This window comes from Crocodylus porosus, unplaced genomic scaffold (genome assembly GCF_001723895.1).
Source record: "Crocodylus porosus isolate Cpor-Errol unplaced genomic scaffold, CroPor_comp1, whole genome shotgun sequence".
Taxonomy (NCBI): domain Eukaryota; kingdom Metazoa; phylum Chordata; order Crocodylia; family Crocodylidae; genus Crocodylus; species Crocodylus porosus.
Window position 1 is genome coordinate 5,217,988 of NW_017728944.1, and position 17,989 is coordinate 5,235,976.

At 54.0% G+C, this 17,989-nt stretch overlaps 2 protein-coding genes across 3 annotated transcripts in view; both read right to left on the reverse strand.

Annotated features, from left to right (window-relative positions):
• PLEKHH3 (pleckstrin homology, MyTH4 and FERM domain containing H3) overlaps nucleotides 1-11,075 on the reverse strand; it is a 28,141-nt gene extending 17,066 nt beyond the window's left edge. The window contains exons 1-3 of the mRNA XM_019550503.1: nucleotides 11,066-11,075; nucleotides 10,968-10,995; nucleotides 6,406-6,409 (exon numbers count right to left, since the gene is read on the reverse strand). Coding sequence (XP_019406048.1) covers nucleotides 6,406-6,409; nucleotides 10,968-10,995; nucleotides 11,066-11,075 — 42 coding nt within the window. The remainder of the gene's footprint in view (nucleotides 1-6,405; nucleotides 6,410-10,967; nucleotides 10,996-11,065) is intronic.
• The window catches only part of CCR10 (C-C motif chemokine receptor 10), a 14,666-nt gene extending 700 nt beyond the window's left edge, over nucleotides 1-13,966 (reverse strand). Inside the window, exons 1-2 of one of the 2 annotated variants that reach the window (XR_002103782.1) lie at nucleotides 13,909-13,966; nucleotides 10,901-12,161 (exon numbers count right to left, since the gene is read on the reverse strand). Coding sequence is in view for 1 of the 2 variants with exons in the window: in XM_019550461.1 (XP_019406006.1) it covers nucleotides 11,091-12,161; nucleotides 13,909-13,935 (1,098 nt within the window). In the remaining variant the exon portion in view is untranslated. Of the gene's footprint in view, nucleotides 1-10,158; nucleotides 12,162-13,908 lie in introns of those variants that run through there. The other variant, XM_019550461.1, reaches the window with a different exon arrangement.
• Nucleotides 13,967-17,989: the final 4,023 nt, after the last annotated feature.

The window sequence follows — 17,989 nt, forward strand, 5'->3', positions numbered from 1 at the left end:
ATCCGCGGCCGGGGGCGGGACTCCGCGTGTTGCATCAGGCGCCGGGGGCAGGGCCCCCGCGGAGTCTCCGGCGTCTGGCTCCGCCCTCCGGGTTGGTGTCTGGGGAGAGCGGCGCGGCAGGGCCGGGGTCGGGGCCGGTGCCCAGAGACGCCAAGAGCCCCGGCTGCAGCAGGGCGGCGGGGCCGGCCGTGCCCGCCCTTGCCAGGGCTGTTCAGCTGCCCTCCAGGGGTCAAGGGTAGAGGCCCCACGCCGCTACAGGGGAAGGCCAGACCCCCATGTCTGCCATGGGGAAAATGCCTTCCTGGCCCCAGATAGGGAGATGGGTCCAAGCCTGAGCGGAGGGGCGCGACCCTCTAGCCGGGAGTCTCCAGCTTAAATCTGCAGCCTTGGCTGTGGCCAGCAACCAGTGCTTCTGAGGACACTGGAAAAAGCCGCTTTTTTTTTTCTGTTTTTCTGCACCGGTAATACCAGGTCAATGCATGGAGTGGATGGAGCAAGCTCCGGTTCCACCACCCAACACCAAAAAGAATCTGCTCAATATAGACCTCCGATGGAGGACATATCAGAGACAATCACCTGCCCTGGGGAGCCCACCTACGTGGTCCACCTGATTGATCATGGTGTCTCCCCTGCATGCTGACAGAAATCTAATACAACCCATCAAAGTAAGATACCCACCACCTGTAGCAGCTGGAGGGAACCGGCCCCATGGGGCACCCCGCGAAGGCCAGAAGCTCGGGGGGGAACAAACTTCCTCCGCTCCGACCTGGTGACGGCAAGCATAACCCCACATATCACCCCCTCTCTTACTGGATGACCCCTATCTGTGTCCCCTACATAAATGCACCCCAGTCATCCCTATGCCCCAGGGAGGAGAGGGGAAGGCCAGCCAGCTCTAACCCTCCAGCATCCTTTCAAGCAGAAGGAGGAGGCTGCATGGTCATTGGCCCGGAAAAGAAAAAAGGCTGAGTCAACTCTGCTGGGGCTTGACAACTTGGCTCCCTGGAGTCTGGGGGCTTAGAAGTTGTGCCCCATCCTCCCCCGCTCCCAACACACACTTCTGCCAGATGCTGGAAAAAAGCAGTTTGTCTTTTCAGCAGCCCTAGCTAGCTGCTGCACATAAGGCCATAATCCTCTTTTTGTGACACTACCATTGGTTACCCAGACGTCTGATGTAACAAGTGGAGGATTTCAACTTTACCTGGCAGAAAAGGATGATTGTGCAAACTGCCTTGGTCATATAGAAGGGAATAAGAAATTTAGGACTCTCCAGAGTCTCTGCAGCAGGGTGGCTGAAGGGTTATGGCTTTAAAAAGCAAGAGAAACAAACACAGCGTTTCCTGTTTTGTTTCCAGCTCCTTCTGAAGCTTCATCCAATCCTTTTTTTTTTTTTTTTTTCCAAACAACCATTTGCAAAATGCTTTGTGCCACTGGGAGGCCAGGGGGGCTTGCATACTCATTTGCTTTCTGATGAACTGTTTGATCAAAACCTTAACTAAACAGCCTCGAAAATGTAGACTCCTTATTTTTTTGACACTGAACCTGCTAATGGAATCACTTCCAGGAGCACTGGTGCCTGCAGAGCTACCTATTTTCCTTCCCTTAGGACTCACCCTGCCTCTGACAGAGCTTGGAAGGCTATGCATGACCAGGAAACCCCGCTACACCACGAGCAGCCTGTAAGATCTGTTGAGAACAGACCTAGTAGTGAATATGAGACAGTAGAAGGAAAAATGCTTTCTGTGAAGGTGCTGCCCTGTGTTGCTTACAGCTGTAAGCTGCCATGTGTTGCTTACAGCTCTAGCTGACCCAGCCCTATGGCCCAGATACTCTACATCCAAACAGGAAAAGCTAAAGAACTATGGAGTCCAATTAAAACTGGCAGTATCGTAAATTTGATTGTAGCCTATTAGAGGCCAAGAAGTGAGACTGCTGCAATACATGGAATGTGTGTGTCCACTGGGTGGCAAATACCTCAGGATAATAACGTGGGGTGAAGCAAGGAAAAAGCAAATGCTTCTACCTTAACTTAGCAGGGCTTTTACAGCCCCCTAGGGTCACTTTAATGCCCTTTAAATGAAGATGTATGTGTGCGTGCATGCATGTGTGTGTGTGTGCATAAACTTACATGTCTGTGTGTTTATGTACAGATACAAGTGTGTGTGCAAGCCTGAAACAAACCTGCTAACACTTGCAGAAGTTTTACAAAGGACTAGGATAAAGGGTGAAGGAAATACAACCCATCCTTGACAGCAAAACCATACAGATGTACTTGACAGAAGCTGAGAGATTCCTGCTGGGCGACAGAACTGAAAACAAAGGGTGTTTTACATGTCTGGAATTGTGCAGCACAAAACTACCAATATTTGCTTGTCTACCTAGCTGCCTATTACAAAGTTATCTACATGCCAGCCAGTAATGGAAAGTGAAGCAAGTCATTGCCAGGTCTGTTGGGGTGCTTTAGAATCAAGTGTATAAGCTCCAAGCAGCAACAATGGGAAAAAATGAGAAAGATCTCCCCAGTGCAATGCAAATGTTTCCTGTGAAGATGCTTTGGGAGGTTTCAGCTCTTCTCCCCAACCTGGAGTCTGCAGTTGGGAGAGAGGAAACATTTCAGACCATGTGTAGGGAAGCTAAAGGCACTCTGCACAGTTCTTGCAGTGGGGTCACCACATTGCTTTCCAGGGCAGCCAGGGCAGTGACTCCCCCAGAGCCCTGGAGTCTGTAAGGGATTCGGTTGGTAGTGAGATCCCTGAAAGGCTGGAGGGCTGTCTGAGCACAGCTCACATGCCTAGTAATCACCACATTGGTCTCTGTGGAGCCCACTCGCTTGTTGCCTTTTCCATTAGGAGTTTTCTCCTGGGGTCATGCTGCTGATGCAGCTGCCCCACTGCAAACCCCAATGTGGAAGCAAAGAGGTCTGACCCTAGGGCAGTTTCCCAACCTTTTCCAGCCCAAGGCACACTTACATTAATAACAGTTTCCCGCGGCACACCTGTTAAAAGGCATTCCCCACCCTCATACCTATTGTAGCTCATTGCCATGGCAAAATTCTGCCACACACCCGTTCATTTCTGACGGCACACTTTTGTGCCATAGCACTGACTGGAAAACACTGCTCTAGGGTAAATTGCAGCAGTGTAAGTCCCATTTTGCACCAGTGCAGAGCATTTAGGTGCTTGTGAGTGGGGGATGCAGTGGGACATCTACATACATAGGTAAAATGACCCAGTAGAAAACTCCCTAACATAGACAGTCCCTGAGCTCCATGAATATCAACAAGATTTAGGCACCTGGGATCAACATGTTCTCGAAATACACGGTCTCAAGATACACTGGTCCATTTGTGGATCCAGCAGCAGACACTGTTATGTCCCCCTTGCTGTCCACGCTGGCTTTGGTTGATGATCACATGCTCACAGCACCACAGATCCCATGTTCAAAATGCTCAACACTTTCTCTGGCCTATGTTACTTCAGCCTGTTCTGGCCAAGAACAGGTTAATCTATCAGCCTCTGGCTGTGACTTTTCTACAGCTGTTGGGTCAGAAATGCCTCTGGGAGCAGCCAATGGGGCCGTGATGCACACACAGGAAAAGGCTGCTTGCCAGCTTTCCTCCCACTCTCCCAAGCTAGCCCAGGAGATGCTGCTCCCAGTAGATCTTAGAAATACTGGGAGACAGGGGCTGGAATTCTGGGCTGTTGAGTGGAGCAGTGGAGCTGAGCAGTGGTGCAGAGGCGGACTCCCACGACCTTGGGGCAGATCTCCGACAAACCAGAGGGGAGGGGAGGAGAGGCTCCCATGTGGTTGCCTGTGGAGGACTGTATCAGGCTATGTGCCAGCTGGGAGGGGGAGCGGGGGGGAACAGCTGGGCACTGGCTTTGAGAAGGCCAGCTGGGGGCAGACAAGGAGCTGGATACCAGCTAAAGTGGAAAGGCTGTACAGAGGGCAGTGGCTGTGGGGGGCTGGCTGTGGGCTCAAAGTGTGGTCTGGACACATGCTGCTAGCTCTCCTGCCTACTTCCAGCTGCCAAACTGCATAAGAAATAGCAAAAAGCACATTAACCTGCTTGCCACCTTCTTCATGACACTCCTCTGGAGCTCCACAGATTGGAGCTGTCGCAGGACAAAGTGCTGCGCAGTATGGGGTCTGCTCATTAGGGTCAGGATCTTCAGCCTGCCCAAGTAACAGTGCAGCAACTCAGTTCAGGGGTACAAGCTGTTGGGGGGGCATACAAATGCTGGGAGGCAGAGTGCATGGCCCACTTCACAATTTTAACAAAAGCTGTTGCCTAATAAAGCCCCCCCCCAGTCTGGCTGCTGTACTCTTTAGACTATCCCCCACAGTTGCCTGTTCCCTGGTGCCAGCTCCCAGTCCCTCCAGCCTTTCACCAAGCCCCCGGTAGCTGGCAACAGCAGGATGATGACTTGCCCAAAGCTTGCCTGGTGAGACCCCCTTCCTGGAGAATCCAGGCTGCTCTTGGCCTGGACCCTCAGCTCAGCTCTGCACAGGCTGCCCAGGAACAAGCTGCAGCGTCTGCTGACTCAGCAGCAATAGCATTTCCTGCTAAGAACTAGGTGAAGGGTCTGGGTCCAGCTTTCCCCAACAACAAAGCTAAACTAATCCTCATACCCAAAGTGGGGTGGGGGTTGGGGGTGGGAAGGGGGCTAAGAGGAGGAGGAAGCATGTGTGGGTAGGGTGAGGGAGCCCAACAAGCTCTATAAAGGCTTCCCTGCAGCGTGTATCCAGAGCTGCTCTCATGTTCAGCTCTTGCCTTAAACACTGCAATGCCTCATGCCTTCGCCTCATACAATTGGCTGGAACCTGGCTCCCTGCTGGAACTGGGAGGGCTCCCTCTCTCTGAGCTGGTAGTTCTGGCAGCCAGACAGACCTGCGCAGCTTTGTCCCTGGCTGTGCAGCTGAGAGCTGTAGCCCTACAAGCCCCAGCAATGCAGAGCGTCCTCAGTCCTGATTTTGGCATGGTTCCTTCCCCCCACGCCTGCCTCCTGGGGACCATGGCTCCCTGGAGATCAATCTGCACTGGGGAGAGTATCACAGTGCTGGGGGCTGGAAATTGTTTTCTCTCTAGGCCAGTGCTTTGCCTCCCTGTGCCTGTCCCATTCCATGGAGTCTGCACAAGGCATTGGTGGAGTGCCCACCAACTTAGACTGCAGGATAGGAGCTGTCCCCCATGGGGACCCACAGTCATTCCACTGATCTCTGGGCTGGTCCTGCCTTCAAAGTGGCTTTGGGCATTCATTCTATCCCCTGCTATTCTTTCCCTTCCTCACCTACTCTTCCAGCATCCACATCACCCAAAAAGCAGGTGGGAAGGGAAAATGCCCCAGGGACCTTGTGACCCTTCAAGAAGGGGCATGTCATGCTGCCGGGCATTCTGCGCTGCACGCTAGCTGTGGGGGCATATATGAACAGGTGGACTGGTGTCAGGGCTGCCAGCTAGGAAATGCTGTCAGCAGGAACAGAGCATATCTAGGAAGTGAAACAAGAGGAAAGTCCCATTCGGTCTCTGTTTCGTGGGGTGGGGGGGAAGGGGGGTTTCCATTGGTGCTTTTTCTCTACAGAGTGGGGTCCTGTTGCCCCACTGGTCTTCATGGGGATTTCCAGTCTTTCTCCAAGCATTTATAGGGTATAGGTATGTTCCAGAGCTGGACTCTGCTTTAAGCATGACAAAGAAGGGGTCCTACTGAGATAATGATGTCTGGCTACAAAGCCTTTGTGGGGCTAACACTCTTCTGGGCTCTTCAGCTCTAAGTGTCATCATCACTGGTTTGGGTCATGGAAGCAGATCTCTTTCACTCTGTCCTCCTGGCTCTTGGTGTCTGAGCAGGGGTTTCTCAGTGTCCTGGGATTACTGATGCATGTCACAAGTTACTGGCAGGTGAAAGGGCTGGGAAAAGAGCTGGATGCACAATTGCCCCAGCATCAGCCATGGGCCTACCACATCACCTCCTGTTCCTAATCATGTCAGAGATAAACTCAGCTCCTCAGCAGTGGATCCTGGCTGGAGGCAGCGTGCTAGGAGGAGATTACAAGCCAGAGAATGCCACAAAGTGTTGCCAAGGGCTCTTTGTGGTTGGGACAGGCAACAGGTGCTCTGTAGAGCCAGGAAGGTGTGGAGTCTGGCCCCCTGGAGGCATTCTCACAGAGCTAGCCTAGGGCAGAAATACCCCAAGGAAAGAACCAGTCCCCAGCACAGGAAAGCACCAGCAAGATCATATCTGGCAGCTCCAGCTCCCAGCACAGTGTGGTCATAGTGTGATGCCAGCGGCACTGCCAGGCCCAGTTCCAGCTGCAGTACCAGAACTTTTGTCAGTCCTGGGGCCCATGAGCCAGCAGGGAGGGGTATCACAGGGAGCATCTCAGTTGCCTATCTTCATTTGGGACCTGGCTGTAGCCTGCTTCTCCTCACCGGCACAGAACAGATCAGACCAGAGCACTGGCAATACTGGGGCAGCAGCAGCCACAGCCAAAGCATTCAGACCTTGGTGCAAAATTGGCAGGGCTGCTGCTCCCCTCTCCTACTGCCCTCACTCCATCTGCCTAGCAAGTACCTCCCCCATCCTGTGCCTTTCCTTGGTCTCCATGGAGTCCCCCAGCGCTCTTCCCCCCCTCAAAAAAGAAAAAAAGAAAACAGGCTTTGTACTTCCATCCAGAGACCAATACAGCCCTCTCTCCCTCCCCCACAGGCTGACTCAGAGCCCAGGACTGCAGGAAGGCAGAACTGCTGCTGGGCTCTGAGCTCCAGCTCCCCTGGAGCAAGGGGTGGTGGGGTAGGCGTTGCACTGTGCCGCAGATGCTCTGCCAGCCTGACTGGTTGTCAGGGCATGTCCTGGCCTGCAGGGAAGGAGGGAGGGAGGAGGCGGGGACTGCACCTGAGCTCTGTCTCACAGGCTGGTGCCTAGTGTGGGCTGCTGTCAGGACCATTCCCCAGTCCCCCACAGACATGATGAACGTCATGTCTCCGTATAGAAAAGCCCTCCTCCTCTCCTGCTGTGTAGTTCTTGATAATGGGTTCAGCTCCCCTCCTTCTCCATTACCTGCTTCCCTGTGCCTCTTTGAGATAGGGAGGAGCTAAACTGACCCAGGTGCAGCAGCCATTCTGGCCCCTGGACTGTGATCCCACCAGGGCCTGGGCAGTTTGGCCAAGGCACTGGTCCTACCAGCACGTGGACCTGGCAGGAGAAGCACCACCTAGCAAGGGAAACACCACGTATCTGGGTCCAAGAAGACAGTTCTCCTTAAGTGTTCCCAGGGATAACTGTTCTTCTGGCGTGGTTTAGTACTCGCCGAGGGGTTAGGGCTTAAAGCCTGCTTTATGGAAATGGGAGGCTCCTCCCTCGCTTGCTCCTGCAGCCATGTGGAGGGCAGGCGAAACTTGGGGGCATCTGAACCCCAAGCCTCTGGGCTTGGGCCTGCACATAGGATGCCTGCTAAAAGACTTTGGAAATATCTGAAGCCCCTGTAGGGGGTGGAGGAAGTTTGCGGGGTGTAGTGCCACTTATGGTTCTGGACTGACTCATGGATTTGGACTTGATTTGGCTGATTTGGCTTGGAACATGAAAAATGTATTTAAAAAACAAAACAAAATATGGAGCACAGCATAAGCAGGGTTATGAAGATCTTCTTCCCATCCTTGCCCAGGGGTGCAGTTCACAGCACCCCAGCCTCACAGGGTCAGAGGAGAAGTGCTGTGGGCATAAACCTTGTGAGCCACCAGAGGACGTGACCCCTTTGGAGTCAGTATCTGTAGGCACCAGTGGTGTGTACTGGCGGGGTGCAGCCCTTTCACCCCAGACTGAATGCTTGGAAGTCCAGATCCCCATGTAAACCAGTTCTCAGGTTTTTTTGGGGGCATAGATAGATAGATCGATCGATTGATTGATCGATCATGTAGCAAGAAGTTTTCTTCATAGCCCGGTTTTTTATTTTACACACACACACACACACACACACACACACACACACACACACACACACACACACACACACACACACACTCTATCATAAGCTTTCCATCACGCATCCTAAAACCGCATTAAGAAACCCATGCTTACCGGTACAATAAACGCACCCACTCCCCTGTGCCTCTGCGCACCCATCCTCCACCCCCACCTACCCAAATTGCAGTCCTTTAGTCCAAACCCTGATTTAGGGTTTACATTCTCAGTTCATTCACTGTCCTTGTTACTGTCGCTGTTGATGCCGCTGCCACTTCCACTGCTGCTGATCCTGTTGTAGTCCTTCTCGCTGTCTCCAGGTCCAGTTGCATCTCTGTCCTCTTCATTCTCTCTGTCCACTTCCCATCCTGGGGGGGTCTTTGAACAACGTATGCCAGGTATCACTTTCCAGATGAAATTGGCTATGTCTTCTCCATCCTCACTCACCAATTTCCAGTGGTAGGACTGAAGTTCACTCAGAAAATTTTTAACACAGTCTATTTCCTTGAGCTCACCATGCCTGTATAACAGGAGGTTCCTGCATTGCCACAGGACAATCCTGACACAGGACGCAAACTGGTCGAAAGGCATTGTCTGAGACCTCTGCTGCTCAGTCAGATATCTGTACATCCATGCCTCCCTTGTCATCAGCCTGACTCCTGTCACTCTTTCATGAAGCTGGCTTACCTTTTCCCACATGCCATTGGCATATGGGCAGTGCCATAGGAGGTGGTCAATGGTCTCTGCTTCTTCTTGAGAAGTTTCCCTGGGGCAATTGGGTCGAATCCCTTGTCCCTCCCTGTACCTCCACACCCTCACTGAGGGTGCTCAGTACACTATCAACCAACTTAAGTCCCTGTGGTCCTTGTGGAATATCCGGTTCCAGATGTCTTGGCAGTCCTCATCGGGGAGCATCTCCATGGTCAATAACCTGTCTCTGACGTCTTCTGTATCTTTTTTTGGTTGAACATAGTCACCGGTCTTCCCTTCTGTAACCCATCCTCACTCTGGAACTTGTTCAGCACCCCATAGAACCAGGGCTGCTCCATGGTCCACGGTCTCCCATTGGTTGTGTACACCCCCACCATCGCAGGTGACCTGCAAAATCTTTACTAGACAGGCTGTTTTTGTCTCTGGTCCAGTCAGCAGCTTGTAAAACTGACACATGTACCGTGCTCCCAGGGACAGGTGGATGTCTGGCATCCCCCTGCCCCTAGCTCATTTCTTTTTGTACAGGGTCTTCCTTGCCACCTTCTTCATTCAGGACCCCCAGAAGACACTTACGGCTCTCTGGAGTCTGTAGATGATACGCTTTGCAGGGGGGAAGACCAGTGCAATGTACAGAAGCACTGGTAGCAACACTGCCTTGATGAGTGCCACATGGCCACCCATGGAGAGGTGATGCCCATGCCACATACTCAACCTCTGCTTCACCTTGGCCTCTTTCTTCTCCCACGCCCTCCTTCCACTCAGCTCCAGGTCAAATTCCACCACAAGGATCTTGACCCTTTTGCGGGAGACCAAGACCCCCAGGGACTCCAGGTCCCTGAGCTTGCCTACAGCCAGGCAGGTGCTTTTGCTCACATTGAGCTTGGCCTCTGGTGCTGCTTCATAAATCCATGTGTGCCACAGGACTCTTTTTACTGCTCACTTATTCTTGCACAGGATGTTCAAATCATCCATGTAGACCAGGACTTTGGCTCGTTCCTTACCTCCCACAGGGACCTGGACTCCATGGATCCCAGGGTCCTGCCTGATGCACTGAGCCAGGGGTTCAATGGCACAGATGAAGAGGATTGGGGAGAATGGGCAGCCCTGACAGACCCCCGACTATCGTGATCCGCTCACTCGGGAAACCATTTACCAGCACCTCGCTTACATCTGTGAGCAGTTCCCAGGTGTCTCAGGGCCAGGCCAGGAGAAGGCACCATCCCTGTGACCTTGCTAGGGCCAATGAGTGCCCACCTGGCAGAGGAACTTTCCAGACAGAGTGGCTGTGGGCCAGAGCGCAACTGAGCTCAGGATCCCACTAGCAGCGGGCCAGCTGGCAGGCTGAGTGCTGGCTTATAAAGGTTGGGCTGAGCTGTCTTTTTGAGACTCCAGCACCTGCTTGCATGACCCCCTTGACCAGGCAGGGAGTCCACAGCCAGGCACTGATACAAGGTGAGCCAGCTGCAGGACTCAGCCCTGGTAAGGGACAGGAGGCAGAGCTGGGTTCTGCTGCCCCCTGCAGGGCATCCAGGGATGAAGCATGGATTCCCAGCCAGGTGGGTTTCTGGCAGGGGGAACAACTAATGGATCTAGTGGTGCTAAGCCCATGACAGCTATACTGGGCACTGCAGCATGGCATGGTTTCATCCCACTGTAGCCCATCTGGGGAACCCATGAGAAGATAAGAAGTCCCATACTGGGCCAGACCAATGGCCCCCTATACCAGTAGATTGATGTTTTGCCAGTGGCCACCATCGCTTTCAATTGCAATCCCCCAGCATTTCCAGCAGCTCTGGAAGCCAGGGAGGTCTAAGCGCCCAGAACCAAACCCTGAAAAGCTGGATGTGGCAGCTACCATCTGGGACCACTAGGGCCCCAGATGGACCAGGGGCAATAGCAGTCAGGGGCAGGGAGACATGGGCTCTGAGAACATATGGCCCACTCCTTCATTTGTTCTGATGAAGGCCATTTGAAGATGGGGCTTGGTAGCATATGGTCAGGTGCCTTCCTTGGCCTGGGGCAGCTCACAGAACAGTGTGTGATGAGGGCAGCAGTACATCATGTTGCTGTAGCTGTCATGGTCCAGGGAGCATGCGGAAACCAGGGCTGGTTTGGTGATATCTTTTATTGGTCAAGTTGCATAGAAGGGAGAGATGTCAAACAAGCCTTCAGGCACAACAGACCCTTGCTGTATTTTTTGCCTGGTGAGGAAGGAGCAAGGGGTGGGTCACACTTTTTCCCCAGCTGGGAATGATGGCTCTGCAATGGCCAGAAGAAGTTGCTGTGTGAACATGAAACTCTGCCTTGCCCTCACTGGCACTTAACACTTAATTTAAGCCAGGAACAGGGAGAGGCCGGCCATGGGACTCTAGGTCTGGCCTCCTGCACTGCAGAGCAGGGATACATTGAGAACACTGCCCCCTATATCACCTCCTGGCAGGTGGAGAGTGATCCTCGACAGCTGGTGCCGGAGCAGGCAGGGCACCCACCCTGTGCCTGGCCCACGCAGCCGGCATCGCTAGCCAGGAGCCACAGCTCCCTCTGGAAGCGCTCGCCCACAAAGGCGTAGAGTACAGGGTTGAGGCAGCAGCGGAGATAAGCCAGGCCACTGGTGATAACCAGGGCCAGGTCTTTACTCCGGCTCTGGGCACAGCTCATCTCCCGATGGCCCAGCAAGTCAGCCGTGTCCAGGAGCACCATCAGGCTGTGGGGCAGCTGCAAAGCCACAAAGACAAGCACCAGAGCCAGGATTACCCGCAGGGCTTTATATCGCGGGCAGGTACGAGTGGTCAGCAGGGTGTGGGCGATGGCAGTGTAGCAGGAGGCCATGACCAGGAATGGCACCACAAACCCTAGCACAACCTGGGCCAAGTTGGTGGCTCCCCTGGCTGCTTTGGAGATGCCCTTAGGGAAGACCACCCTGCAGAGCTGCAGGCCCTGGTGCTGCTCAGTTTGGCTGTACACGAACTGGGGCAGGGCTAGCAAGGTGGAGAACACCCAGGCCAGCCCAACAGCAAGCCAGCCATAGCGCTTGGCACGGGGCCGCAGACGGTAGGCAAGGGGTGCCCGGGTAACGGCCACATAGCGGTCAATGCTGATGAAGGTCAGGAACAGGAAGCCGCTGTAGAAGTTGAGAGCATAGAGGCCCTGCAGGGCCTGGCACGAGCCAGTGCCCATAAGCCAGCCCTGCATCAGGCCGGCCACAGCAAAGGGCAGCGTCAGGAGCAGCAGGAGGTCAGACACAGCCAAGTGGAGCAGGCAGACGTCGGTCACGCTGTGTGCCTGGCGGTAGCGGGCATGGGTGAGCAGCACCAAGCCATTTCCCATCACGCCCAGTAGAGACAGCAACACATAGACTGCCGGCTGGTAAATGCGAGCAAAGCCTTGCACAGCCCCCTTCTCACACAGCTTGGGAATGATGCCATCCTCCCATGTGGCGTCAAAGTATAAATCAGTGGTAACTGCGGCCTCGACCTCCCAGGGGCTGAAAGTCTGGGATTGACAAAGAAATAACATTAGCAAGAATGCCCCCTAGGGAGCAGAGCACAGCACAGCACAGCACAATTCAACACAACACAGCACATACCACTACGCAGCGGCACAGCATTGCAGGCCAGATAGTGAAATGGGCCCTGGGCTGAGACCCTGACAACAGGCATCTTAGCGCTGGCCCTGCCAGATGGGGAGGCCTCTGGACGCCGTGAGTGAGTTTCTGTCTCACACCTCACCCACAACAAGGCAGCGGGGTGATTTCCAGACACCCAGTCACTGCAAGAGCGGTGCCGCTCTACCATCCTTGCGTAGGAAGAGCAACCTCAATCACAGTTTCCCTGTATTCAGGGAAGCCCTGCAGCTGGTACACATCACTCCCCAGGCACCATGTAAGCAGCCCTCGCTCTGGGCTGCAGCTGGAGGACTTGCGGACAGCTCAGCATTTTCTAGCAAACAAGAAAAATATCTGAGGCCAATAAGGCAGGAGTGACATGGGAGGGATGAATGCTTAGCACCCTGCCTTCCAGCTGCCCAGTGCTCAGCATCCACACACAGGCTTGCACACTCACTGACCTGAGCTGGGACAGGGCCTGGGCCTCTGTAGGCTGCAATGGGTGAGCAAGCCATACAAGCAGGTATCGGGGATCTCAAAAGAGAATGGATCCCAGCGAAACTAAGCCAGCCAGTGCAAGGCATCCTGGGGGAGAAGGTGCATACGTGCGTCCAGAAACCAGCAGACATGTACACAGAGTTCAAAGCACACACCCTTCTGCTTCAACACGGGTTACAAAGATGGAGGGCCACAGGGACACACCCTCTCCCCACTTAGCAACAACCCTGCTCTCAGTCCTGAGGCCCTCCTGGGGGCTTGCTTCCTCCCCTCGTTTCTAGGTGCCTGCTTCGCTGAATGCAACACATTAGTCTCAGTGTCTCCAGCCCAGCCATGGGGGTGGGCAGGCAAAGCCCTCCCAGCCATGACATTCCCCCAGTGCTGCTTGGGGCATCCCTGCAGAGCTCTCATCAGTGGTGATGAGCTTGTGTCCCACTGGTGCAAACTGGTGTAAGCACCTCTGCCAAAGGGAAGCTACAACAACAGACAGCAACCAAGAAAGGTCTTACCACTGCAGTTTCTTTCTTACTTGGCTGTGTGCTGAACTCAGGGCTGTGGTAAGACCTACAAGCTCAGGCCTTACAGCGACCTGGATGCCTTCTCCTGCTCTCAGCTACAGCAACTGCAGGGCTGTGTGGTGTACTTTGGAGCGTGAAGCAGCCTAGTGATGGCACAGACAGTCAACACTCTCTATGCATCCATGCTGGCTTCTGCCCAACATTCATCCACTGAAATCCTGGAGCACAAAGCACTGCCCTGTCCTTCAGCAGTACGACTGTGCCAGTCCAACTACATGGGAAGCAGCTTCCTTGCAGATGTAGTTTAGCCCCTGAGCCCTGCATGGAACTTGGTGTGGATACATCCTGGAGCTCCATACAGGGCCAAGGCCTGGGGGCTGCACTCCCCGCTAGTGGGAGTTCAGGTATGGTGGTGAATCCCAGCTTGGATAGGACCATGGTGGGTCCCAGGAGGGCTACTCAGGACAAGGCACTCAGATCAGCCCTGCCAGTGGCTCCTGGTCAAGCTGATTTACTTATTTTTATGAGTTAAAAAAGAATCTTTATCAGGAAAACATGGGTTTCATCTCAAACAGAAACGTGTCCCCACCCCCAGCTTAGCAAGCCGGCAAACCCTCACCTGGTTGGGAGCAGGCATCTCAGCCATGGCGAAGTTGCAGAGACGTCTTATTCGTAGGTTGAGCCACAAAACACTGTGGCTGTGCTGTGGTTGAGCATATGCTGAGCCGATACCAATAACACAGCCCTCTCCCTTTCCCCCACCCCTGCTTCTGACCTCGGGGTGTGTCCTGCAGCAGTCTGAGCCCTCCCTCAAGCATACGTGTCCAAAAAAGGGGGGCAGAAAAAGCATAAGGCTCAGCTCCTAGGGGTACTCCACATGCCAACTCTTTGGAAACCAGGCCCAGAAGGCAAGGCCTTGGGATCCTGTCTGGGTGACTGGATCGCTCTGTGGCATAGGCCACAGAACGCAATACAGCAGAGACCCCCTTGGTGCCACTGAATGGGGGGGGAACATTTGGGACCAGCCCTACTACTCTGGGTGTTTGCTACTTTACCTGATGGAGCAATGGGTCATGTATGGCACCTGCTCCCCTGCTAGCCCCCACTGGGGCAGGAGAGCTGCATCTGACACCCCAGCAAGAACACATGCTCCCAGTCCCAGGATGCTCATTCCAAGTGACTCATCCGGAGGCCTACAGGGAAACGCAGCACAGCAAGGTGTGCTAGATAAACTGTGCCAAAGTGTGCTAGATATACTGTGCTGTGTGTTAGCATAGTGGCAGCACTGCTCTCAGTGGAATGATGCTAGTTTATGCCAGTGGGACTGTGAGTGAGGTGCAGTCCCATTACTTGCAGTGGATCACTGCTACTCTATGCCAGCTGGGGATCTGGCCTGATGCTCCTAGCCATGTGATGAGGTATTGCTCCAGGACACAGGGCTGGAGCCTGGCTTCCTTAGAGGAAATGCAGTGGGTTCTGGGAAGCATAGGCAGCCACTGTTACATCTCCCCTGGGCCTCCCCTCTGGTCTCCCCATAAGCCCCACCAGCTTCCCAGAGCTAGGGCCTTTGGAAGAGGTCCACTCCTCCTGCTCTTAGTGGATGCAGTAGTACTTTTTATAATTTGGAAACAGAATTGGTAAGCTTCTTATTAACATGCAGATTAGTTTTTGTCAGGGATGGGGCAACAAGTCAATGCAAGTCTTTAACAGACTTTCTGCCTTTTGCAGTGATAATCCCACAATCCTCCCTTTCTCGGGTGATGCAGTCATTCCCTCAGCGGTTTATCCCTGTTTCGCCTTTCAGACCCTGCCCATCCAAGCTGCTATGCCTGTCCCCCAGCCAGCCTGTGGTGGAAGGGAGGAGAGCCTCTCACTGGTGATCTACTAGTGCTTACTGTGTTCTCTTTTAGAAGCTGCTGGAGATCCGTTAGAGCAGTAAGGTGTGTGCAACCTTATTAGGGAGTCTGTTTATCTCTGTGGTTCCTCTACCCTCCTTTGTTGTATAATACTTTTAGTCTCACTTCCTATGAGCAGCAGGATCCAGGCTCCCCAACTAGTCAAGCATCAAGCTGCAGTACAGAAACCTGGGATAGAACCTTTCCAGGTGCAGCTGCTTTGCATTCTGGCACCTACCACTAGTGTTCATGCAAAGAAAGGAGCAAAACCCCCAGCTCAGCATGGTGTCTGGGAAGGTGAGGGAGAAGGGGGTTAAAGCCAAAGGGAGGTAAGGGATTTAAAGCAAAAGGGAAGGCATCTCAGGGTGCATGCAAAGTGGCCCATATAAGTTGTAGAGAGGGTGCAACCCCATTCCTGCTGGGAATAGTGCTCAGGGCACACACATGGCTGTCATCACTATGATTTGCTGCCCCCAAATCCCTGTTTCACCCTGCACTGCAAGGTTGGGGACCAATGCTCAGCTACTCCAGCTCCTGAAGACACTACAGAACAGCCAAGTTGCAGGTGGACTTTCAAGTGATGGACAGCCTTAGGACCTTGGCAGGAGTGAGGAACACCTGCAGGGTAGGAGCATCCCAGGCTAGATACCAACTGCAGATTTGGAGCCAGCACTAAACTGGCTTCAACCTGGCCTAGAAAGACACTTGCCCCATCCAACCCCCTGTTTCAGCCTGTGTCAGGCAGAGGTTGTTGGCATGATGGGGGTTCCTGGCCTGCCTGTGGTCAGTGGCTTGGTTTGATGGCTCTAGCCTTCACTTAAACCCAGCAAGCAAGACTGGCACTGCTGTGTCTCTGCTAAGAAAGCAAACAGATGTCCTGTCGCCACCACAGCCTGTGGCCCAGCTGCACCTGGAGCTTTCTGTTCTCTCTTTCACCCTCATCCTAGGTTCTGTGTCTCAAGCCAAGCTACCACCCCCTCACTGACAGAAAAGAGTCAGCACCCACCGCAAGCAAAAGACAAGGGTCTGTATGACCCCAGCCTGGTCATGGCCTTGTTCCCTGCCCCCTCTGCCCCAGATGCTCTTCAGCTCACGGAAGAAGACGCCTCTTCCTGCCTCCAGCAGCCTGCCTGCACCCTATTACATAAGCCAAGGTACCACATGACAGGACCTAGCAGAAATGAGCCCCTTGTGGCCATGACCTTTCCTATAGGGCTGGGAAGCCTCTTCCTTGTGAATCATGCTGTGTGGTCTCCAATGACTGACCTAGGTCCCTCCCCAGGGATGGTACACGCCAACAACAAGCTTCTGGGGTGCATGCATGCTTAGGACTTCTCTTGGCAAAGGCTGGCCACCCCATGGCAGTGCAGACTGTCACAGAAGAGATGCATGCAGCACATATCCCTTCTGATGCCACAACTACTATACTAAGAAACAGCCCAGGTAGGCTGCCTGCTGTTTGCAGAGAGCATCCCCAGCCCAAAAGCACTTCCTTCCCTAATGGTAGGCCCTCAGCACCATTGTGCCTTGTTGCCACAGGGTTCCAGATTCAGACCCCTGCTGTGCCTGTCCCAGGACCAGGGGCAGCCTCTGAACCCCCTCTCTGCCTAGCTAATATGCTATAGCTCTGTGCTGCAGCAGCCCTTCTAGGACAGAGGAGGATATCATTTCCGTGGCCCTGTCAATCCACAGCCTGGACTGTGGAACAGCAGCTGGGTGGAAAGAGGGTTCAGAAGGGCTGACAAGGGGGCAGTCAGTACTAACAGGGATGGGTTTGGGATGAAGGTTTTGCTCACCCAAAATCTGGGGATTCTGATTGCAACCTGGGAAACACCTTGAACTGGTCCAAGAGTCAGGGGTGTCTTACAGCTCCAGGCACACCTAAAAGATGAGGGCTCCAGGGAACCAGCCCCCACTACAAGAAGCAGAGCATGAGGGAGAGGAGGGAAACAGTTAACAGTGTGTTTGTAAAGCAGGCCCCAGGCAGATGTGATAGCCAGCAAACAGATTAAGCCCTGCAGGGTTAAGGGGCTGCCTAACTCTCCACTGCTTGGGATTTAGCCTGGTTCTGTTCCCAAGCATCCGCTGTTACTGTCTCACCCCACCTCCCTGCAGGAGGCTAAAGCCAGCTGCCTCTGTGTCCTGCACAGCAATCTCCACAGCCCCAGAGGCCTCACTGTATCCTACACTCTTGCCCCATCTGCCTCTGCAAGGCAGCTTGGTGCTTTCCCCAAGATGCCCCTGAGTTTCGCCTGCCCTGAGCCATATGGCCACAGAAGCAAGGCAGGGAGGAGCCTCCTATTTCCATAAAGCGGCTTTAAGCCCCAACCCGTCAGCAGGTACTGAACCACAGAACGGCTATCCTCGGGAAAGCTTACGGGAAACTTGCTGTCATGGACCCTGATACATTTATTTCTTTATTTTTATTGTGAAAGACATTTTTCGTGTTCTAATGCAAATCAAATCCAAATCCCCAGAACCTAAGGTGCCCTGACTCCCAGCAAACACCCTCCACCCCCACCCAGATATTTCCAAAGTCTTTTGACGGGTCTCCTGCCTTCACGGACCCAGATACACAGCAGGTCCCCAGTCAGGTCAGTTACTGCTTTTCCCACAGCGCCTGGGGCAGCCCCTGGCACCGCCTGCCCCTTGCTGCGCCTCAGGCCAGGCTCCCCTCGGCCTGAAAGGCGACTGGCAGCGCCCAGGACAGGAGCTGCACCTTCTCAGCCCCGAGGGCCGGCGGGCGCAAGGCGGCTGTGCCCGGCCTGGGCGCTCCGAGGGCGGCACCGCGGCGGAGCCGCCGCC